Consider the following 16,208-nt stretch of genomic DNA (forward strand, 5'->3'; position numbering starts at 1 on the left):
CGAGAGCTCATCTCTTCCTAGTCCCCGCGGCCTCGGCCTCTCCCGGGGGCCCCTTCTTATGGCAAGTCCTCCCTTGACTTGAAGTTCCTTTTCTGTTTTGATTCTCCTCTCACTTCCCCTGCCCACAGGCTAGATCCTTAATCCTCTCATTTTCTGACCATGTCACTCATCCCATGGCCTCCACCACCACCTCTCTGGGACAGACACTCATTTCCTCTCTGGCCCACTCCCAGGTTCCCAGCTGGCTGGTGGACATCTGCCCCCAGAGACGCTTGGGCAACTCCAACCTAACATGTCCACCTCCAAACTCTGGATCGTTCTCCCTCCCAAACCACCTCCTCCTCTGGCAACCACACTCTCTCTGGTCCTCCATCACTCGGGCTCCGCTGTCACCAGCTTTGCTTTTCTCTTCCCCGGAGCCCTCCTCACCTGCCACTCCCAATGACACAACCCTAACCCGCTTCCCAAAGCGCTGAGCACAGAGCTCTGGTGAGTCACTGACGACTGTTTGCTTCAACCATTCACGCAGCCAAGGGATTTACTGCACGCCATGCTCACGGCAGCTGGGGTACAGCACTGAACAGGAGAGAAACCTCTGCCCTTGAGGGGCGTACATGCCAGCAGGGAACGGACAGTACCTACAGCCCAAACATACAGACGTCAGAGAGCCAGGGGAAAGGAAAGGCGGAGCAAGCAGAGGCAGTGGGGACGCGGGGTGCTATTTCACACGGGTGGCTGGGGAGGCCCCTGCTCCCTACAGCGGAAGATACACTCTCAGTTTTGGTAACAAAAATCCAGGGACTGGGTTTCTTAATCCTTTAAATTGAAAACACTTGTTTCTACCAGGGATGGCGGGGCTGTGTGGTTTGGGAGAACAGGGTGAGAGTCTGGTTGAACAGCCTTTTATTATCTTAATTTTTGAACTACATGAGTGTATTTCCTTTTTAAAACATTGTAATAGCAAAGAATTTAAAAAGTCTTTTGGAAAAGATTAATCATTTTCAGGAACTATTTCCTTAAAGGGGCCTGTGTGCAATCGACCAACAGCTGCCAGAACGCCGCAGATGTGGAAGCCTCCAGGGCTCCCGGGGCCAAAGTCTTAACCACACGGCAGCCAATCGGCACCTGTGAGCACCAACCACACGCTGCTGCATGAGGCTAACAAATCCCACAATGAGGGGGCCCCTCTCGGCAGGCGGGCGGGGAGAGGACAGGGAGCCCCAAGACCAAGACACGTGCTGGGAGCTGACAACCCCCCCACCGTCTCTCATACTTAAGGGGGTCTCCCTCTGGGCTACCGCACTCACTCCTGACCTTTACCTTCAGGCACCCATCACTGCTGCGTCCTCTTTGCAAAGCCATGGACAGATGGCCATGCAAAGAAAAACCCTACCCAAGACTTGTCCTCGCGACAGGACCTAGCCAGCAGCCTGGTTTTACTCAGTGCCCTGGTTTCTCTTCTGGCAAAGCTGGGCCAGAGAGGCTCAGTGGAAGTGGAGGTAGTGGGAGGGAGGGCAGAGGCCTGAGTAACAGAAGACAGGTATCCAGCCTTCATCCTGAACGTGACAAGCACAGGGCCATGACCAGGCCCCGAGGAAAGGTGCACTGCAGGGAATGAATGCGTGTGTTCCCCAGATTCAGATGTTGAAGTCTAATCCCCAATGTGATGGCATTTGGAGGTGGGGCCTTTGGGAGATAATTAGGTTTGGAGGAGGTCATGGGGGTAGAACCCCCATGATGGGACTGGTGCCCTTATAAAGGGCCATGTGAGGACATAGCAAGAATATGGCCTTCTATGAAGCAGGAAACAGGTCCTCAGCTTGACCTCAAATCTACTGGCACCTCGATCTTGATCAGCCTGCAGAACTGTGAGACATGTTTGCTGTGTAAGCCTCCCCCTATGGTATTTGTTACAGCCGTTTGAACTAAGACAGGCTGTTCGGACCATGGGATGGTGGGGTCAGCTGGGGGTGGGAAACGGGTGTGGCCCTTTAAACATTCCATGGAACACAATCACTGACGCAATCTGAGCACTCAAGAGACCAAAGTAGGAAGCAGAGCCTGAACCGAGCCTGGCGCTCACCAGATACTCAGAAACTGCCTAATGGCAGAATATTAGATTTTAATTAGTGGAAGCAAGCACTGAAAACCCAGTATCCTGTACCACTTTAGGAAATGCTCTGTGTAAATCCATCCAGGGCCAAGGACTCTCAAAGTTAGACCCAGCCCCTATTTTCATAACTGACACCCCTCAGCAGCAGTACTGTACCCCTCTCCAAAAACAGGCCAACAAGGATTTCGTCTTCACTTAAGAAAAAAAAAAAATGTATGGCTTTGCTGACAGCAGACAAGAAAGCTAGTTGGATTTGTAGGCAACCTGAAGTAGTTAATGAACAATGACTGTGGCTTGTTCAAAGGGACTGAGTTTTCCATATACAAAACCAGGTTGGAGCTGTACGCCAGTTTTAGAGGCAGTGAGGAGTGGGGTTGGGGTGCCCACCGTTGGGAGTCTACAGGACCAGCCAATGGTTTGTGGGCACAAAACACAGGTGAAACATTTGAAGACTATTCCAGGAACTCCAGGACATGTGGCTTCCTGCTGTCATGCATTAAACCACAAAACAAATCAAGACAAACGACTTGGCTCTTATTTCGGGACCGTCAACGCACCTAACACTCTGGGCCTGTATCCTCATCACCTCAGTGCAGGCGTGCAGAGGGCCCTCCTGCTCTTACACTCTGCGATGTGGTCACCGGCTACCTCAGAAAGCCAAGCCTGCGCTTACTTAACCCCTGTGAGCCTGTTTCCTTATCTGTAAGGAAGAAGATGAAATTGGGAGAGGTCACCCTGAGCAGTGGAAAAGAGGGGGCTTTGGAGTTAGGCAGGCAGGCCGTCTCAAATCTTAGCGCTGTGTGGCCTTGAGCAGGTTACCTGACCTCTCTGAGTCTTACTTTCTTCACCTGGAAACTGGAGATGACAATGTCTGGATTAAGGATTGCGGAAGGATCTTGCCTGTGTCACCTTCCAGCAGGTGCAAAACAAACATCAGTTTCCTTCCTTTGTTCCTACTTCACATTCAGCAAATATAAGAGGGATGTGAATGGGCTGAAATGTCTGTAAAAAAAACAAACACAGAATGTCACCAGGTTTTGACATCAGATGTATTTGCCTACACTGCCCTCTTCCAACATAAGAAGGCTTCTGCTCAACATGGGCAGTACCGGAGAGGATCGGAAAGCCTGAGGACGAGGGGCTGCCTGAACAATGGGCGCCCACCACAGGGAGCATGCTCAAACAGGGAGTGGGTGTGATGGGACATGGGCCCGCGGGGTGCCACCCGCTGGGCTCCGCGACAGCATCAGGAGGCCTGCACACAGTCTGGGCCCCTGGCCAGTGGGCGCCATGGCGGTACAGTGAGCTCCACACCGTCCCCGACCTGGCCTCGAGGCAGTGCTACTCCGAGGAGGGCTCTTATCGCCCCTAAATGCTGACAGGTCTCCGAAGCTAGTCCAGAAGCTGGTGCAGATGGAGGTGGGTTTCCCATTCGGAGAAGAGTCATCATTCGTCACACAGCAACACAGGAGAACGTGTTTTACACCCAGAGAGAGTCGTAATTCTGAGATGTTTCATATGTTGTCAGGTTTACCTTCGACAGACACAGGGCCTCTTCCCTTTGAGCGGGGACACCTCAAGCTGTGCTAGAGATGGCTGTTGTGGGGGTGCGCTCCTGATCAGCGGAAATGTGATGGGCATGCACCAGGCTTATGATGTGGATTGTGTCCTGCACATAAACACCTGTGACAGCAGAGCTAGGACGATGGCAGTAGGGAGATGTACTCTGCAGGAGGGGGTAATCAGAAAGCTTGGCTATACAAAAGGATTCTGGGTATGACAACCCTAGCAGAGCCAGGAGGCCATGGTTCTCCTAAGATCCTGCCCTTGTTTGCCAATCAGCACACCCCCAGGCCTGAAGGGTCAGCTCTTTTCTACTCATGGCCCCTCAGCAGCAAAAGTAAATGCTACGGGATGCCAGCTCTCATGGCACTAAGGGAGAAGACTACCTGGAGAAGGTACAAGTGCTGGGGTTCTGGGAAGCAGGCGGGCCTCTCAATACAGCCCCCAATGCCTGGGAGCGGCTGCATGTGGGAGGTAGAGGGTGCAAGTGGCCTGGGCGCGCTGACCCTCCACTGGGGAAGCCAGGGCGCTCCTCACATCTGCAGTGGCCACGTGTGTCAGAGACCAGCCAGGCTGCACATGTGAGAACGGAGCACATGCTAGCAGGGTCACAGGACTCCCTTCCCGGCTCCACGACAGCAAGGCTCGGACCCGAGGCTTGAGCCTTCCAGGGCTCAGAGTGGGTTCTGTTGCGGGGCTGACGTGGCTTCGCTTGTTGCGAGGACTGCAGTTCAGCCCAGCCTTCAGCTCTCACACAAACTGGGACAGGTTGGGGACTTTGATGTTCAGATCACCGATGTTGATGTTCCGAGGAATCTCCGGCAGATTGATGTTTTTCACCGCAGACACGGCACGGGCGGGGGCTGCTGAGAGGCCGCCCTGAGGAGAAATGAGACGTGGGTATGAGACAAACCTTCAGTGTCATCTATGGAACGCTGGAAAAAACAAAACAAGGAAAGAGGCCTAGCAAATGTCCAACCTGAGCACACGTAACGCGAGCTTTGCTTTTTTTCTCCCTGCTACCTGGATGGTCGCCAATAAAACAATTAGGTGACGTGGGGGACTATGGCATAGGGGTCCAAACCCTGCGCTCCTACGGGAGGCGTGCGGCTCACCCACTTTTATAGCCCCAGCCCCTAACGGAGATTGGCACACAGCAGGTGCTCAATAAATGCTTGCTGAAATGATCGGAGGGGGTTTCACCAAGTCACGGTTGGTATCAGGGGCACTTTTAAGGTTACAAAACATAACAAAACTCTTTCCTCAAGAGACCAAAGACTCTCATAGACAAGTGCAGTCACAGGGAAATTCTTAAAAGGAAAAGGAATGTCACAGCTTAGGGTAAATGCCTGCCAACTAATAAAGTGAGATGGAAAACAAGTGGCTTTCCAAATGTCATATGGCAGCAAGATGGGGGGAAGGACGTGCAGGAGGTGGGGTGCATCCAGATGCGGAAGGACTGGTAACAGTCAGCCCGCACCCTCCAGGCTCACCCCCGTGTGCAGAGAGCGGGAGGGGTTGACACAAGGGCTCTCGCAGTCATTTCCTCTTTACTGCCTACCCTCTGGACACCAACTCGGAGCCACCCGCGCCCAGCACGTCTCCATTTCTTTTGGTTGCCAAACCCCTTGCCTCTGACTCACTTACTATTCCTGGAAGCTTCCCAGCCCGCATTTCTAGAACTACAGCTGCCACAGTAACTGTGGTCTGGAAAAGCTGCAGCAGGATTGCCAGGCCTTACAGAAAGAATCCCTGGTTTCGTAAGATCAAGTTCTGCTACTCAGAGCAAGGAATATCTTTAAGACACTCAGATAACAGAGCAGGAATCTGTTCTGCCATTGTAGCCGTGTGAAGGTGGATCCCCGCCGCCTCTCCTCCCTGGTAAGGCTGATGACGGTGATGGAGAGACCTCGGGAGAGGAGAGACTTACTGTGAGCATCCGCATGAAGCCAGCACCATGTGGGGGTGGACCCGGGCATGGTATTTTCAAACCCAGCCCAGACTCTACAATAGCTTTTTATAAGGCTAACTGGAAATAAGGAAACTGGCAACTCTGAGGTCTGAAAGACACCAGGAGAAATGGCTGCTGGGAGATCAGACTCATACAGCACACAAACTAGCAAACCACACTGGAAGTAGAGAAGGGGATTCTGGGTCCCTCCAGGGAATGGGTGGCTTTGAGAGAAGGAATTACAAACCACAAACATGGGTCAGACCTCCCATGCCAAAAGCTGACTGCCTTCCCGTGGCATCTGGCTTTTCCATTCACACTCTTAACCCCATTCTGACCTGGCCTTCAAATGAATGAGCTTTGATGAACTCAAAGAAGAAAGAAGGTGAGTGTAAAACATTCCTAAGGTTCCACAGAAATACAAACCAACACAGGTACCCACTCTTCCTGCTGCCCAAGACCTGGTGAACCACCCAGGGTAAAGTGCAGCGCTGTGCTCACCTCCGATTTCTCCAGCCTGTTCTGAGCTTCAATCTGAGCCACGATTTCGTTCATGTTGGTTTCCAGCACCATCCCACCCATCACCACCTCCTGCAGGATGTAGTGCACCTGCAGGGGAAACAGAAGTAGGAAGGGTTAGAGCACGCTGCGGGAGCTGGTGTGGCCCCAAAAGAAACGTCGCGGGCTTTCGTGTAGCAGCAGAATAATCGGACCCGACACTGGTTCCTGAGTCACAGACACAGAAGTCCCGATCACCCACCTTTCAGGTGAGACCACAGGGGTTTCCCTCACACCTTGCGTGTCATAACACATATCTTCCATGAGCAGCGGTAGAGGGGCCTGGCTGCACGCAAGGCGGGCGGATGGGAGCACAGGCTTTTAAGTCAGGCAGACCTTGGTTAATTCTCAGCTCTGCTATTCATCAGCTGGTGACCTTGGGCAAATTAGCCTTTCAATGTTTCCGCTTCCTTCCAGGATGCTGGTGAGGACTGAGTGCGATAATCTGAACAAAGCTCCTCACTTGCTGCCTGGCACACACTGAGATCTAAATAAATAACGATGGCATTCATTACAGTATCATCGTCAGTCGATGTCCATCAACAGAGAAAGAGATAAACAAAATGTGGCATGGACATACAATGGAGTACAATTCTGCCTTAAAAAGGAAGACAATTCTGACACGTGCTCCAGCATGGAGGAACCTTAAAGATCTTATGCTAAGTGAAATAAGCCCGACACCAAAGGACAAATACGGTATGACCCACTTATATGAGATACCCAGTAGTAAAAATAAAGGAGGCAGAAAGTAGAACGGTGGTCGCCAGGGGCTGAGGGAAGTGGGGAATGGGGAGTTGTTGTTTAATGGGTGTAGAGTTTCAGTTTTGCCAGATGAGAAGAGTTCTGGAGACGAGATGCACAGAAATGTGCATGTACTTATTAACCCTACGGAGCTGTATACTGAAAACTTTACGTTATGGACACTTCACCACGATGAAAAAGAACAGGTCACTATCCCAACAGTCCTAGTACTATATTTACCCCTTTTGTTGAACGCACCCCATCTTGCTGGGGGAAGTGGTACCTGTTGAGCATCTACCATGCCCTGGGCACCTCAGTGTGACTGATTTTAATTTCACAACATCCATCTGAGACAGGGACTGTGAGCTGCGTTTTGCATGTGAGAACACTGACACGGGGCAGAGCCGGTAAGCTCTCCCCACGCCACAGGCACCAGCAGCACTGAGCCAAGGCCTGTGCGACTCCGGAGCTCACGCCCCACCTTTCCCACCTCTCGTCCTCCAGGTCCTGAGCTGGTCCCCGCTCACCCCTTACCCTGGTCCGCATGGCATCACTTCAAGACTTGCCTCCGGGGTATCACCGATCTTGTGTGGATTCTGCCATGCTTTCGCCCCAAGGCCTAGAACAGTGCCCAGGGAGGGCAGGCAGCCTGAATGAATGGAAGGCTTTACATGTGCCTGAGAAGCATGTTCCTTGTGCTTAGAAGATGGACGCCAGCGTGGTGCCGGAGGCTTTATGGAGAAGGTGCAGTGACTGGCCTAACGCAGCACAACACGGGACCAGTGGTTGGCTAATAGGAAATGTCAATTAAGACTTCTGATTTGAACACTGCATCATGAAGTCAGAATTTTAAAATGCTATTCAAAATGTGTTCTAAGTGCAAAAAGGAGAAATAAATAAAAATGCAAACTCCATTTTCAGCAAAACTAGAACATAACCAAAATCCCAGGCCCCCAAACAGGTGGAAAAGTTGTCAAACACAGGGAGCTTAAACACGGGCTCCTTTCCTTTCGAGAAGGAAATGATGAAAAGGACGCTATGTAGAGAGGATGCAGGAGCTGGAAAGCTCAGAAAAGCCTGCAAAAATACACTTCCTATAGGTACAGGGCACGCTGTCTGGGACCAAACAGATTCCTGGTTCTTTGGACGATAGGACCTCGCCTGGACCTAGAGTTGAGGGTAAATGAGAAACCACACAAACAACCTATAGTTGCCTCACAGAGTTGGTCTCTGTGCAGCGGAGAAGATAGGCTTTGCATTGTGGAAAAGCTCATACTTGTATATGCCTCTCTCTCTTGGCCGGATGAAATAAAGGGTAAATGAACTCATCCAGAACCCTAAATCATGAGAACTGCAGCCAGCTTGGAATACAGACTAGGCATGCCCTAAACAAGCATCCTGCAAACCGCTGGTTCCTGAAAAACTCACCTATTTAAAGATGAGTTATAAAAATGAAATCTGCACAGGATCTATAATAAAGATACAAGAAAAAAATTAGGAAAGAAAAAGGCAGACTAAGCTATACACTGGAAAAATGCCATGGAGCAGATAAGATTGTAATAAAATATTTTGCAAAATTGAAAAAAGAAAAATATGAAGCAAGAGCTCAACGCAGAAGTGCAAGAGCTTATGCGAGAGAGAGGGGGAGACAAGACGACGAGAAGACATCTACTAACACTGCTCAGGAAAGAAGTGGAAAGAAAAAAACGTACAGAAATGAAGGTGAAACTGGAAGAAACACCAGGGGGAAGAGACACTGCTAAAAACATAGTAAGGAATGACAAGGAGAGAAATGAAAAAAAACCAAGTACAGTGAAACGAAAAAGAGTTCAAAGGAGTAGAGAAAATGAGAGTTACAGAAAACAGCAAAGGAGACGTGTAACATCTGCGTAAAAGAAAACTAACATGGAATGGAACGATTAGATAAAGATTTGTCCATAAAGAGTACATACACATAAAGATATAATTCAAGGCGTGTCTGAGACACAGAGGATCTACATACATACTGAAAGGACACACTGTACCCCAGGGAAAAGAGACCCTGAACACTCAGTGCCGAGACAGACCTTCACGGGGAGATTTCTGCAACCTGGCAAAAAGATTAAATCACTTAAAAGAGGGATAAAAATCTCGGTATTTTGTAGGAGCAATACCTACAAAATTCTCAAGGAGAGACAGTGTGACCTGAGAATTTTATACCCAGATGATTGTCAATCAAGAGTAGTAAGTGGGAACTGTTGTCTTTCTTGAGGAATCTACAAAAGGACACACTTCTGCCAGCCAAGGGATGACCGGAGAAATCTATGGCAGGAAGATGGGTGGTGAGCATTGAGTCTACATAACGGTAGGACTAAGACTAAACGGGATCACAGTGACAACAGAATGTCCATGCTTAACGTCTTGACAAAAATTTCTGCCTAGCAAAAATTAGGAAGACAGGAAAAAGGAGGTAGGTTGAATGTGAACACCGATTTTCTATCCGCAATGACTGAGAGCTGATGGCTATCACTTAAAAATCAACAACCCATGTAATGAAGATATAGTCATGACTTTTATTGTGACTCTGCCCAAGGTCCACACCCACAATCATTTACTATAAACAAAACTCTGAGAGCCATCAAACTTCTGACTTAGGGCCAACAAGCTCTTTTCTGCTGACTAGAGTTCTACACCATTTTTCTTGCATTAAATTTACCCATCATGCATCTTCCACAATTTCTCTTTTCTCTAAAGCAGAGGGCGAACTCAGGCTCCTGTGAAGCAGTAAGTACAGAATCCTTCTAGGTTTTTTGGAACCCTCCACCTCTCAGCGCCTGTATTTATCTTGCCCTAACCTAATTCAGCTTCATTTCCTTTTTAAAGTAATTTGCCTTTCCAAAGCATTCGCCTTTTCACAGGACATTTCTCTTTTCTCATGCATGGTTTAACTGTGTATTATTAACTAAATTACATGATCACAATGCCAGTGTAACTGGCATCAACGGGTCTGAAAACATCACACTGACCTCTGGCGAGCAGTCACTCATGTGGTTGTCTATGAGCAAGAATGAGCAACTAGGGATCAACTGACCAGCTGCCCAGTCACCTGGCAAGTTGGGGAAGACATCTTCCACTGACCAAGAACTGGACCATGACAGACAGGCAACATTTCTTTGAGTGAAGATGGAAGGAACTTGGGAAAGTTGGAGGTTGTCACGCACAGGTGTGGGGAAAAGGTGGCCAAGAATTAAAACTCACGTGCGTAACACACTAGAGATACTGTCAGATCACAGCGAATGCTTCTGCCAGATGACAGGAGCTGATGATGGACTTGCTCTTGAGGATGCTAGTAACAGACATGTGAGAAAACACATCGGAGAACCTGAGAGTTAAAGGACCGACCTGACAGAGGGAGGCGGGAAAAATGAAATCTCCAATCTGAGTCATGTAGGTGGCAATACAATCCACAACAGAAGAAAGCAGAGGTAAAGGTCCTCAAGAGTCCTAAACCCAGCCTAACACAGTGTGTACTGAACAAATAGGAATTATCAATTAATAATTCACAGTGTTCTGCTATTCAGCCACCACCTAAAATAATGACACCAGCGAAATGCATTCAGAAGCGTTTGTTCAGAGAGCAACAGTGGCAATTTGACCTAGGAATAATCACAACCAGGAAGAGTTTCATCTGAACAAAAAGGTTACGATAACCCCAATAAACCAACGGGTTATCTTGATGTAAAGGGAATGCAACAGTGGAAATAGTTTCAACGATGAATCTGAAAGTTCAACACATAAATACTGGGTGGAAAGTGATGTTTTACAACCTCAAGATACATCAATGTATGGCCACACTTCACGTGACTGAAAGTGGGAGTTTATAGTTAGTCCTGTCCTATTAAAAATATTCTTTTTAAAAACGCTTCAAAAGTCAAAAAGTAGGGATGATTACCAGAATCGAAACATCTATTTCTCTGAAGGCAATCGAACCCACTATCAAGCCTCGATTTCTCCTCCCCACACGTCTGGACACCTGTCTTCTTTCATGTTTCTTTTCTAGGAAGCTGCCACACCATCCTCCCTCCCAGAAGGTACTTGCTTCTATACATGGATCCACTGCGCATCCAATGTGGCCCCACTCTCCTTTTCTGTCAATGTAAGTTAACTGAGCTCTCCCCTACCTCATTCCCCAGAGGCAGTATGTCTGTCCTGGTCAAGATGGGGACCTGTACGTTTCTGTCCTGGGCTCCCTGCGCTTCTGTGACCCGTTTACTAAGACAAAGTGAGGAGAGCAAATCTGTTGCGTGCTGAGGATTCGACAGCACGTGGGGACAGCGTAGGGAGTCCTGGAAGGTGTGACTCTCCTGTTGAAGAGCCTCAGTCTGACGTTCTGTGCCAACCAAGGCGTGGCCAGCAGTTCCACAGAAAGGCAAAACGCGCCCTGGGAGGCATCAGGGCAGTTCCACGAGTGTCCGACCTGCTGGGACTTCCTGATAGAAGGAAAGACAGCACTTCTCCAAACTGGAACAAGGGCTTATCGTGCTGCCGACTTTGCTGCCATTTCCTAATCCTAATGCTCACTACCTCCGACTCTTCATGGGGATCCGGTTAAGCAGTTCTGTAAAAATCGGAGATATTCTTCTAGGATTTGAGGTGCTAAGTACACAAGACTTGGGCCAGGCAAACTCAAGAAAGGCTGAGGACCCACTGAGATACCACTCGTCAGTGACCGTGCTGTGCTCAGTACACGTTTCTGCTGAGGTACTTAACTCAGGGCACGGCCAAGCTGTCTACTTGTCTATCTCTTCTCCTTGACCATGATTTCCTTCGAGGGAAGGTTCTATGTCACCGTCACCTGGGGGTCCCCAATGCCGAGCACGATGCTTGGTAACAGCGGTACAGCATAAATGCTGGCAGAATGGACAGGAGAAGCTCATCTGGCTCTGAGTCCTGATTTTGAGGAGATACAGGCCTTTTGAGGTGGCCTGGCTCCCCATCTGGCCCTGAAAAACACGCTCTGCTGCTGGGACACCAAGTGTTAACCTCGACAGACAACAGTGGGTGAAAACGAGCTTGCTAGTTTCATGTCAGAATTGACAGAGTCTGAGAAGGGAAAGAAAAGCATCACTGCAAGGACAGAGACGCTCCTTAGGGACACCACTCCGGAACTGCTGGCGATGGAGACAAGTCGGTTTCAACAACCCCATCTTAGGACAAGGGATGTTTCTCACTGACGTCAAAAAAGTTCTGAGTGTAACCCCGGGTCAACGGAGACCATCACCAGAAGCAAACTCATCTGGAGCTGGAAGATAACAAACATTACTCTTTGCCTCTAGTAAAAACAGTCTCCAAACCTTAAACTGGCCACGTTCTAAAAGCTTCTTTTTAAGTATAAAGCTGATGATGTATTTTTCTATAGATGTAAGTAAGGTTCTCAGGCTAGTGGCTCACAAAAGCTGACTTTTATAAATCTGTGGTGCCGCCCAGAACGTGGTACCACGGAGCAGCCCTGCAGCTACAGCCAAGTACCGGAATCGCACTTTCTACAGTAAAATGCAGTTCTCTATAGGGGTGGCAGGAACCCATCTGGCAGAACTCCATGGGCAGACAGGGCAGCGAAGATCGTCCGAGACATGGCACGTTCACGCCCACCACACCCCAAGCTCCATCACCTCCACAGAAAGTGCTAGGCTGGATGAATCCCTCGCTAGGGGTTTTGCACTGGAGGACAAAGGCCTATCACACCACAAAAGACAAGGCTCACATCCCCGATGATCCGCTCTCACTCCTTTCTTAAAATAACTGTGTCACCAAAGGAGACAGTAAAACTAATAAAAAAACAAAAGAGCACAGTGCTTGTACTGGAACGTGAGGATGCCAACATTGCAACACTCAAGTTTTAAAAAAGGATTGGTAACCACTAATAAGATACCTCGTGTGCTATATAAAGACCGAGTGCTGATTACTTTCTTCCCCTTCCTGGCTTGCTTGGTTTCATGAATTCCTAGGCAAGGTCTCCAGAGAGTAAGAAGTCAGATTTTTCTCTTTTTATTGTTTCAGGTGTACAAAGACGTGAGATTCTTGGTAGGGTGGGAGAGGCACCATTTCCTTGGCCACGCGAGAGGGTGTGGTGGCTTTTAATAAGTAAGCCAAAGGGGACAGAGGACAGACACTAAGTGGACTGACATTGAGAGGGGAAGAGAAAATCATTTGAGTCAGACTCTAGTTCCCTATATTTCATTTTAGAAAAAAACAAAAGGGGAAGAGGGCATGAAAACACCTTCCAGAAACCTGGTACATATGCCTGCTCTCTTATCCTCACTTTCATTCTAAAGGCCAACTTTTTTTTTTATTTAAAGATGAAGGGAACAGGACTTTATTGGGGAACAGTGTGTACTTCTAGGACTTTTTTCCAAGTCAAGTTGTTGTCCTTTCAGTCTTAGCTGTGGAGGGCGCAGCTCAGCTCCAGGTCATTGCCGTTGCTAGTTGCAGGGAGCACAGCCCACGATCCCTTGCGCAAGTCAAAACCCGCAACCTTGTTGAGAGGACGACGCACTCCAACCGAGCCATCCTTGTTGAGAGGACGACGCACTCCAACCGAGCCATCCGGGAGCTCAGCTCAGCGGCAACTCAGCTCAAGGTGCCGTGTTCAATTTTAGTTGCGGGGGGGCGGAGCCCACCATCCCTTGTGGGACTTGAGGAATTGAACTGACAACCTTGTGGTTGAGAGCCCACTGGCCCACGTGGGAATTGAACCGGCAGCCTTCGGAGTTAGGAGCATGGAGCTCTAACCGCCTGAGCCACCGGGCCGGCCCCTAAAGGCCAATGTTTTATCAGTGTTTTAAGACATGCTATGAACTGCCGGCCCTCATTTTCTGGGTGTTGCCTTTCATCTATCTACAAACGAACACATTAATAACTGGATTCCACAATGTCGGTGGAGTGTCTCTGTAGGTTTAACTGCCACGGATCGCACGAAACACACAGAGAAGTGTCAGCCATACCTGGCTCTGCTGGAAGAGTGAGACGTTAAGTCACCATTTCAACGGAAACCTTCAAAACTCTCCCATGACTTCGAAAACAGAATCTTCTGAACATAGCTTCGCCCTTGCTTTACCACTCATTGTTAATGTTGCTTAATGAATCTACTCTATGCTGAGATTCCCTTGGGAACTCTCCGGCACACAGGGCTGCCTGGCCCGAGCAGCAATGCAAGCTAAAGAAAGCAGGCAATCTGCTTTGTGAAGTTCCCATTCTCTTTCCTCCTGTTAGCGTCTCCTGGACCCCTTTTATGTCCTTCCTTGGTCTTCAGACTGGACATTTCCAGTTTTCTCCAGATGTCTCCCTGTCATGAAACTCCGTAAGACTCAATCCCTAGCCCTTGATTTTCTTTCTTCTCTGTCACTCACATGATCCTACATTTTTTCAACGAAGATTGCAAAACATCTAGTGGATTCTCATCTTATATAGGTCAAGTTCTGAGGTCACCAAGTCAGATGGAAACTATACACAGCCCCAAATCCCTTACTTCTTTGATGGAGTCCAACCCAGCTCCGTTTTCCTCCACCAGGAGAACTGACGCCTTTCTTCCCCCAGTGGAGCACCAGACGACTTAAGTGAGTGGCTTGTTTAGGGACCACGTCGATTGCAAATGTGCATTAAGCATTAAAACAACTCGAGGCATCACGAGGCACGTGACAGGCATGTGAGAGGAGTGCAAAGAAGAGCCAATTCAAATGTTCCATCTCACACTCACTCCAGGCACACACTAACTGAGCACAACTGTATTTAGAATTTTCTTTTCTTTTTGCCTAATGGCTAGAGTGGAACCTGTATAAGCTAAATATGTGTATGTGAGCCCAATGGACCCTCTACACACAAGGTAATGTGTCAGGCTCAAGGCAGTCACTCATTTTCAACACAAGAATGTGATCTGCAACAATGTCTATTTTCAAATATTCTTAAGCACAGAAGGCTAAGAGCTGGAAGGAGGAAATGAAGATAAGACGTGGACCCTGTCCTCAAAGGGCTTATACTCAAGTAAGGAAGATAAAACATACGGGGAATTAACTGTAATAAAAGAAGACTTTTATTACCATGACCGAAGGACAAAATGCTATAAAAGTTCAAACACGGTTGGGCCTTAAACTAACTGGTAAACGGAGGAGGGAATGGCAAATCTCCCAGCAACTCATTAACTATTCTTCAGGCTCTGCTAACAAATAATTCTTTAATAAAGGATCACTCACTCGTGTGCTTTGCGTATGTGTAGATGACAGCAGCAAAGTATACCACTGCATAGTAACCCTTCCTTAAAAAAAAAATAAAATCCTATTATGAGTTAGAGTTCTCTGTGAATTTTTTTTAATGCCTCCCTTACAGCTTTATTTATTTATTTTTAAAAAGATTTTATTGGGCAAGGGGAACAGGACTTTATTGGGGAACAGTGTGTGCTTCCAGGACTTTTTCCAAGTCAAGTTGTTGTCCTTTCAGTGTTAGTTGTGGAGGGTGCAGCTCAGCTCCAGGTCCAGTTGCCGTTCCTAGTTGCAACCATCCCTTGCGGGACTCGAGGAGTTGAACTGGTAACCTTGTGGTTGAGAGTCCACTGGCCCATGTGGGAATCGAACCGGCAGCCTTTGGAGTTAGGAGCACAGAGCATCAAACGCCTGAGCCACCGGGCCAGCCCCTCTGTGAAGTAATTTTTTAACAATGTTCTAGCAGGACTTCTTTCGCGTCAGCTGTTTCATCCACCTTCATTTCCTGCCTGTTTGCAATACTGGTCCTAAATGGTAAGCATGGTAATGGCTAAAGAAAATGATCCAGGCCTTGTCCTCTTGAATTTTATCCTCTCTGGCTGGTTATCTGCTAACACAACAGGACCCAAACATCTCTTTCCACACTGAGTAGGCTGATGCAGGAGAGGACAGTAAGGGCCGTGGAGCAGTGTGGAGAGTACAGGGTCTGAACTCTGTCTCTGCCACTTACTAGCTGTGTGGCCTTGGAGAAACGGGTGTCCTGGTTCTAAACCTCCATTTCTTCATCTGTAAAATGGGGAGAACTAGTGTTCTTACCTCACACGCCTATTCTAAAGATAAATAAGGTGACACAGGAAATAACTGAGACACTATATTTAAAGCACTTAGCTATTATGTGCCTGACACTTAAGTACTTGATGAATACTAGTTGATGTAGTAATTACAAGCAGTCTTTTTGGTCAACCTCCTTTGTAATGCAGGAATTTATTCTTTGGCTCCTGAGAAAATTTATTCTTCGGCACCTCGGTGAAGAGAGCTCACTACTGTT

The 16,208-nt window shown here is 48.3% G+C and overlaps 1 protein-coding gene across 2 annotated transcripts in view; it reads right to left on the bottom strand.

The window, feature by feature from the left end:
• Positions 1-3,143: 3,143 nt before the first annotated feature.
• AP3S2 (adaptor related protein complex 3 subunit sigma 2) overlaps positions 3,144-16,208 on the bottom strand; it is a 35,912-nt gene continuing 22,847 nt past the window's right edge. Inside the window, exons 5-6 of one of the 2 annotated variants that reach the window (XM_019719248.3) lie at positions 6,129-6,236; positions 3,144-4,555 (exon numbers count right to left, since the gene is read on the bottom strand). In XM_019719248.3, coding sequence (XP_019574807.1) covers positions 4,427-4,555; positions 6,129-6,236 — 237 coding nt within the window. In that variant the 3' untranslated portion in view covers positions 3,144-4,426. The other variant, XM_019719249.3, reaches the window with a different exon arrangement.

The sequence above is a fragment of the Rhinolophus sinicus genome, chromosome 13 (assembly GCF_057876585.1).
Source record: "Rhinolophus sinicus isolate RSI-liver-muscle chromosome 13, RSI-T2T, whole genome shotgun sequence".
Classification (NCBI taxonomy): domain Eukaryota; kingdom Metazoa; phylum Chordata; class Mammalia; order Chiroptera; family Rhinolophidae; genus Rhinolophus; species Rhinolophus sinicus.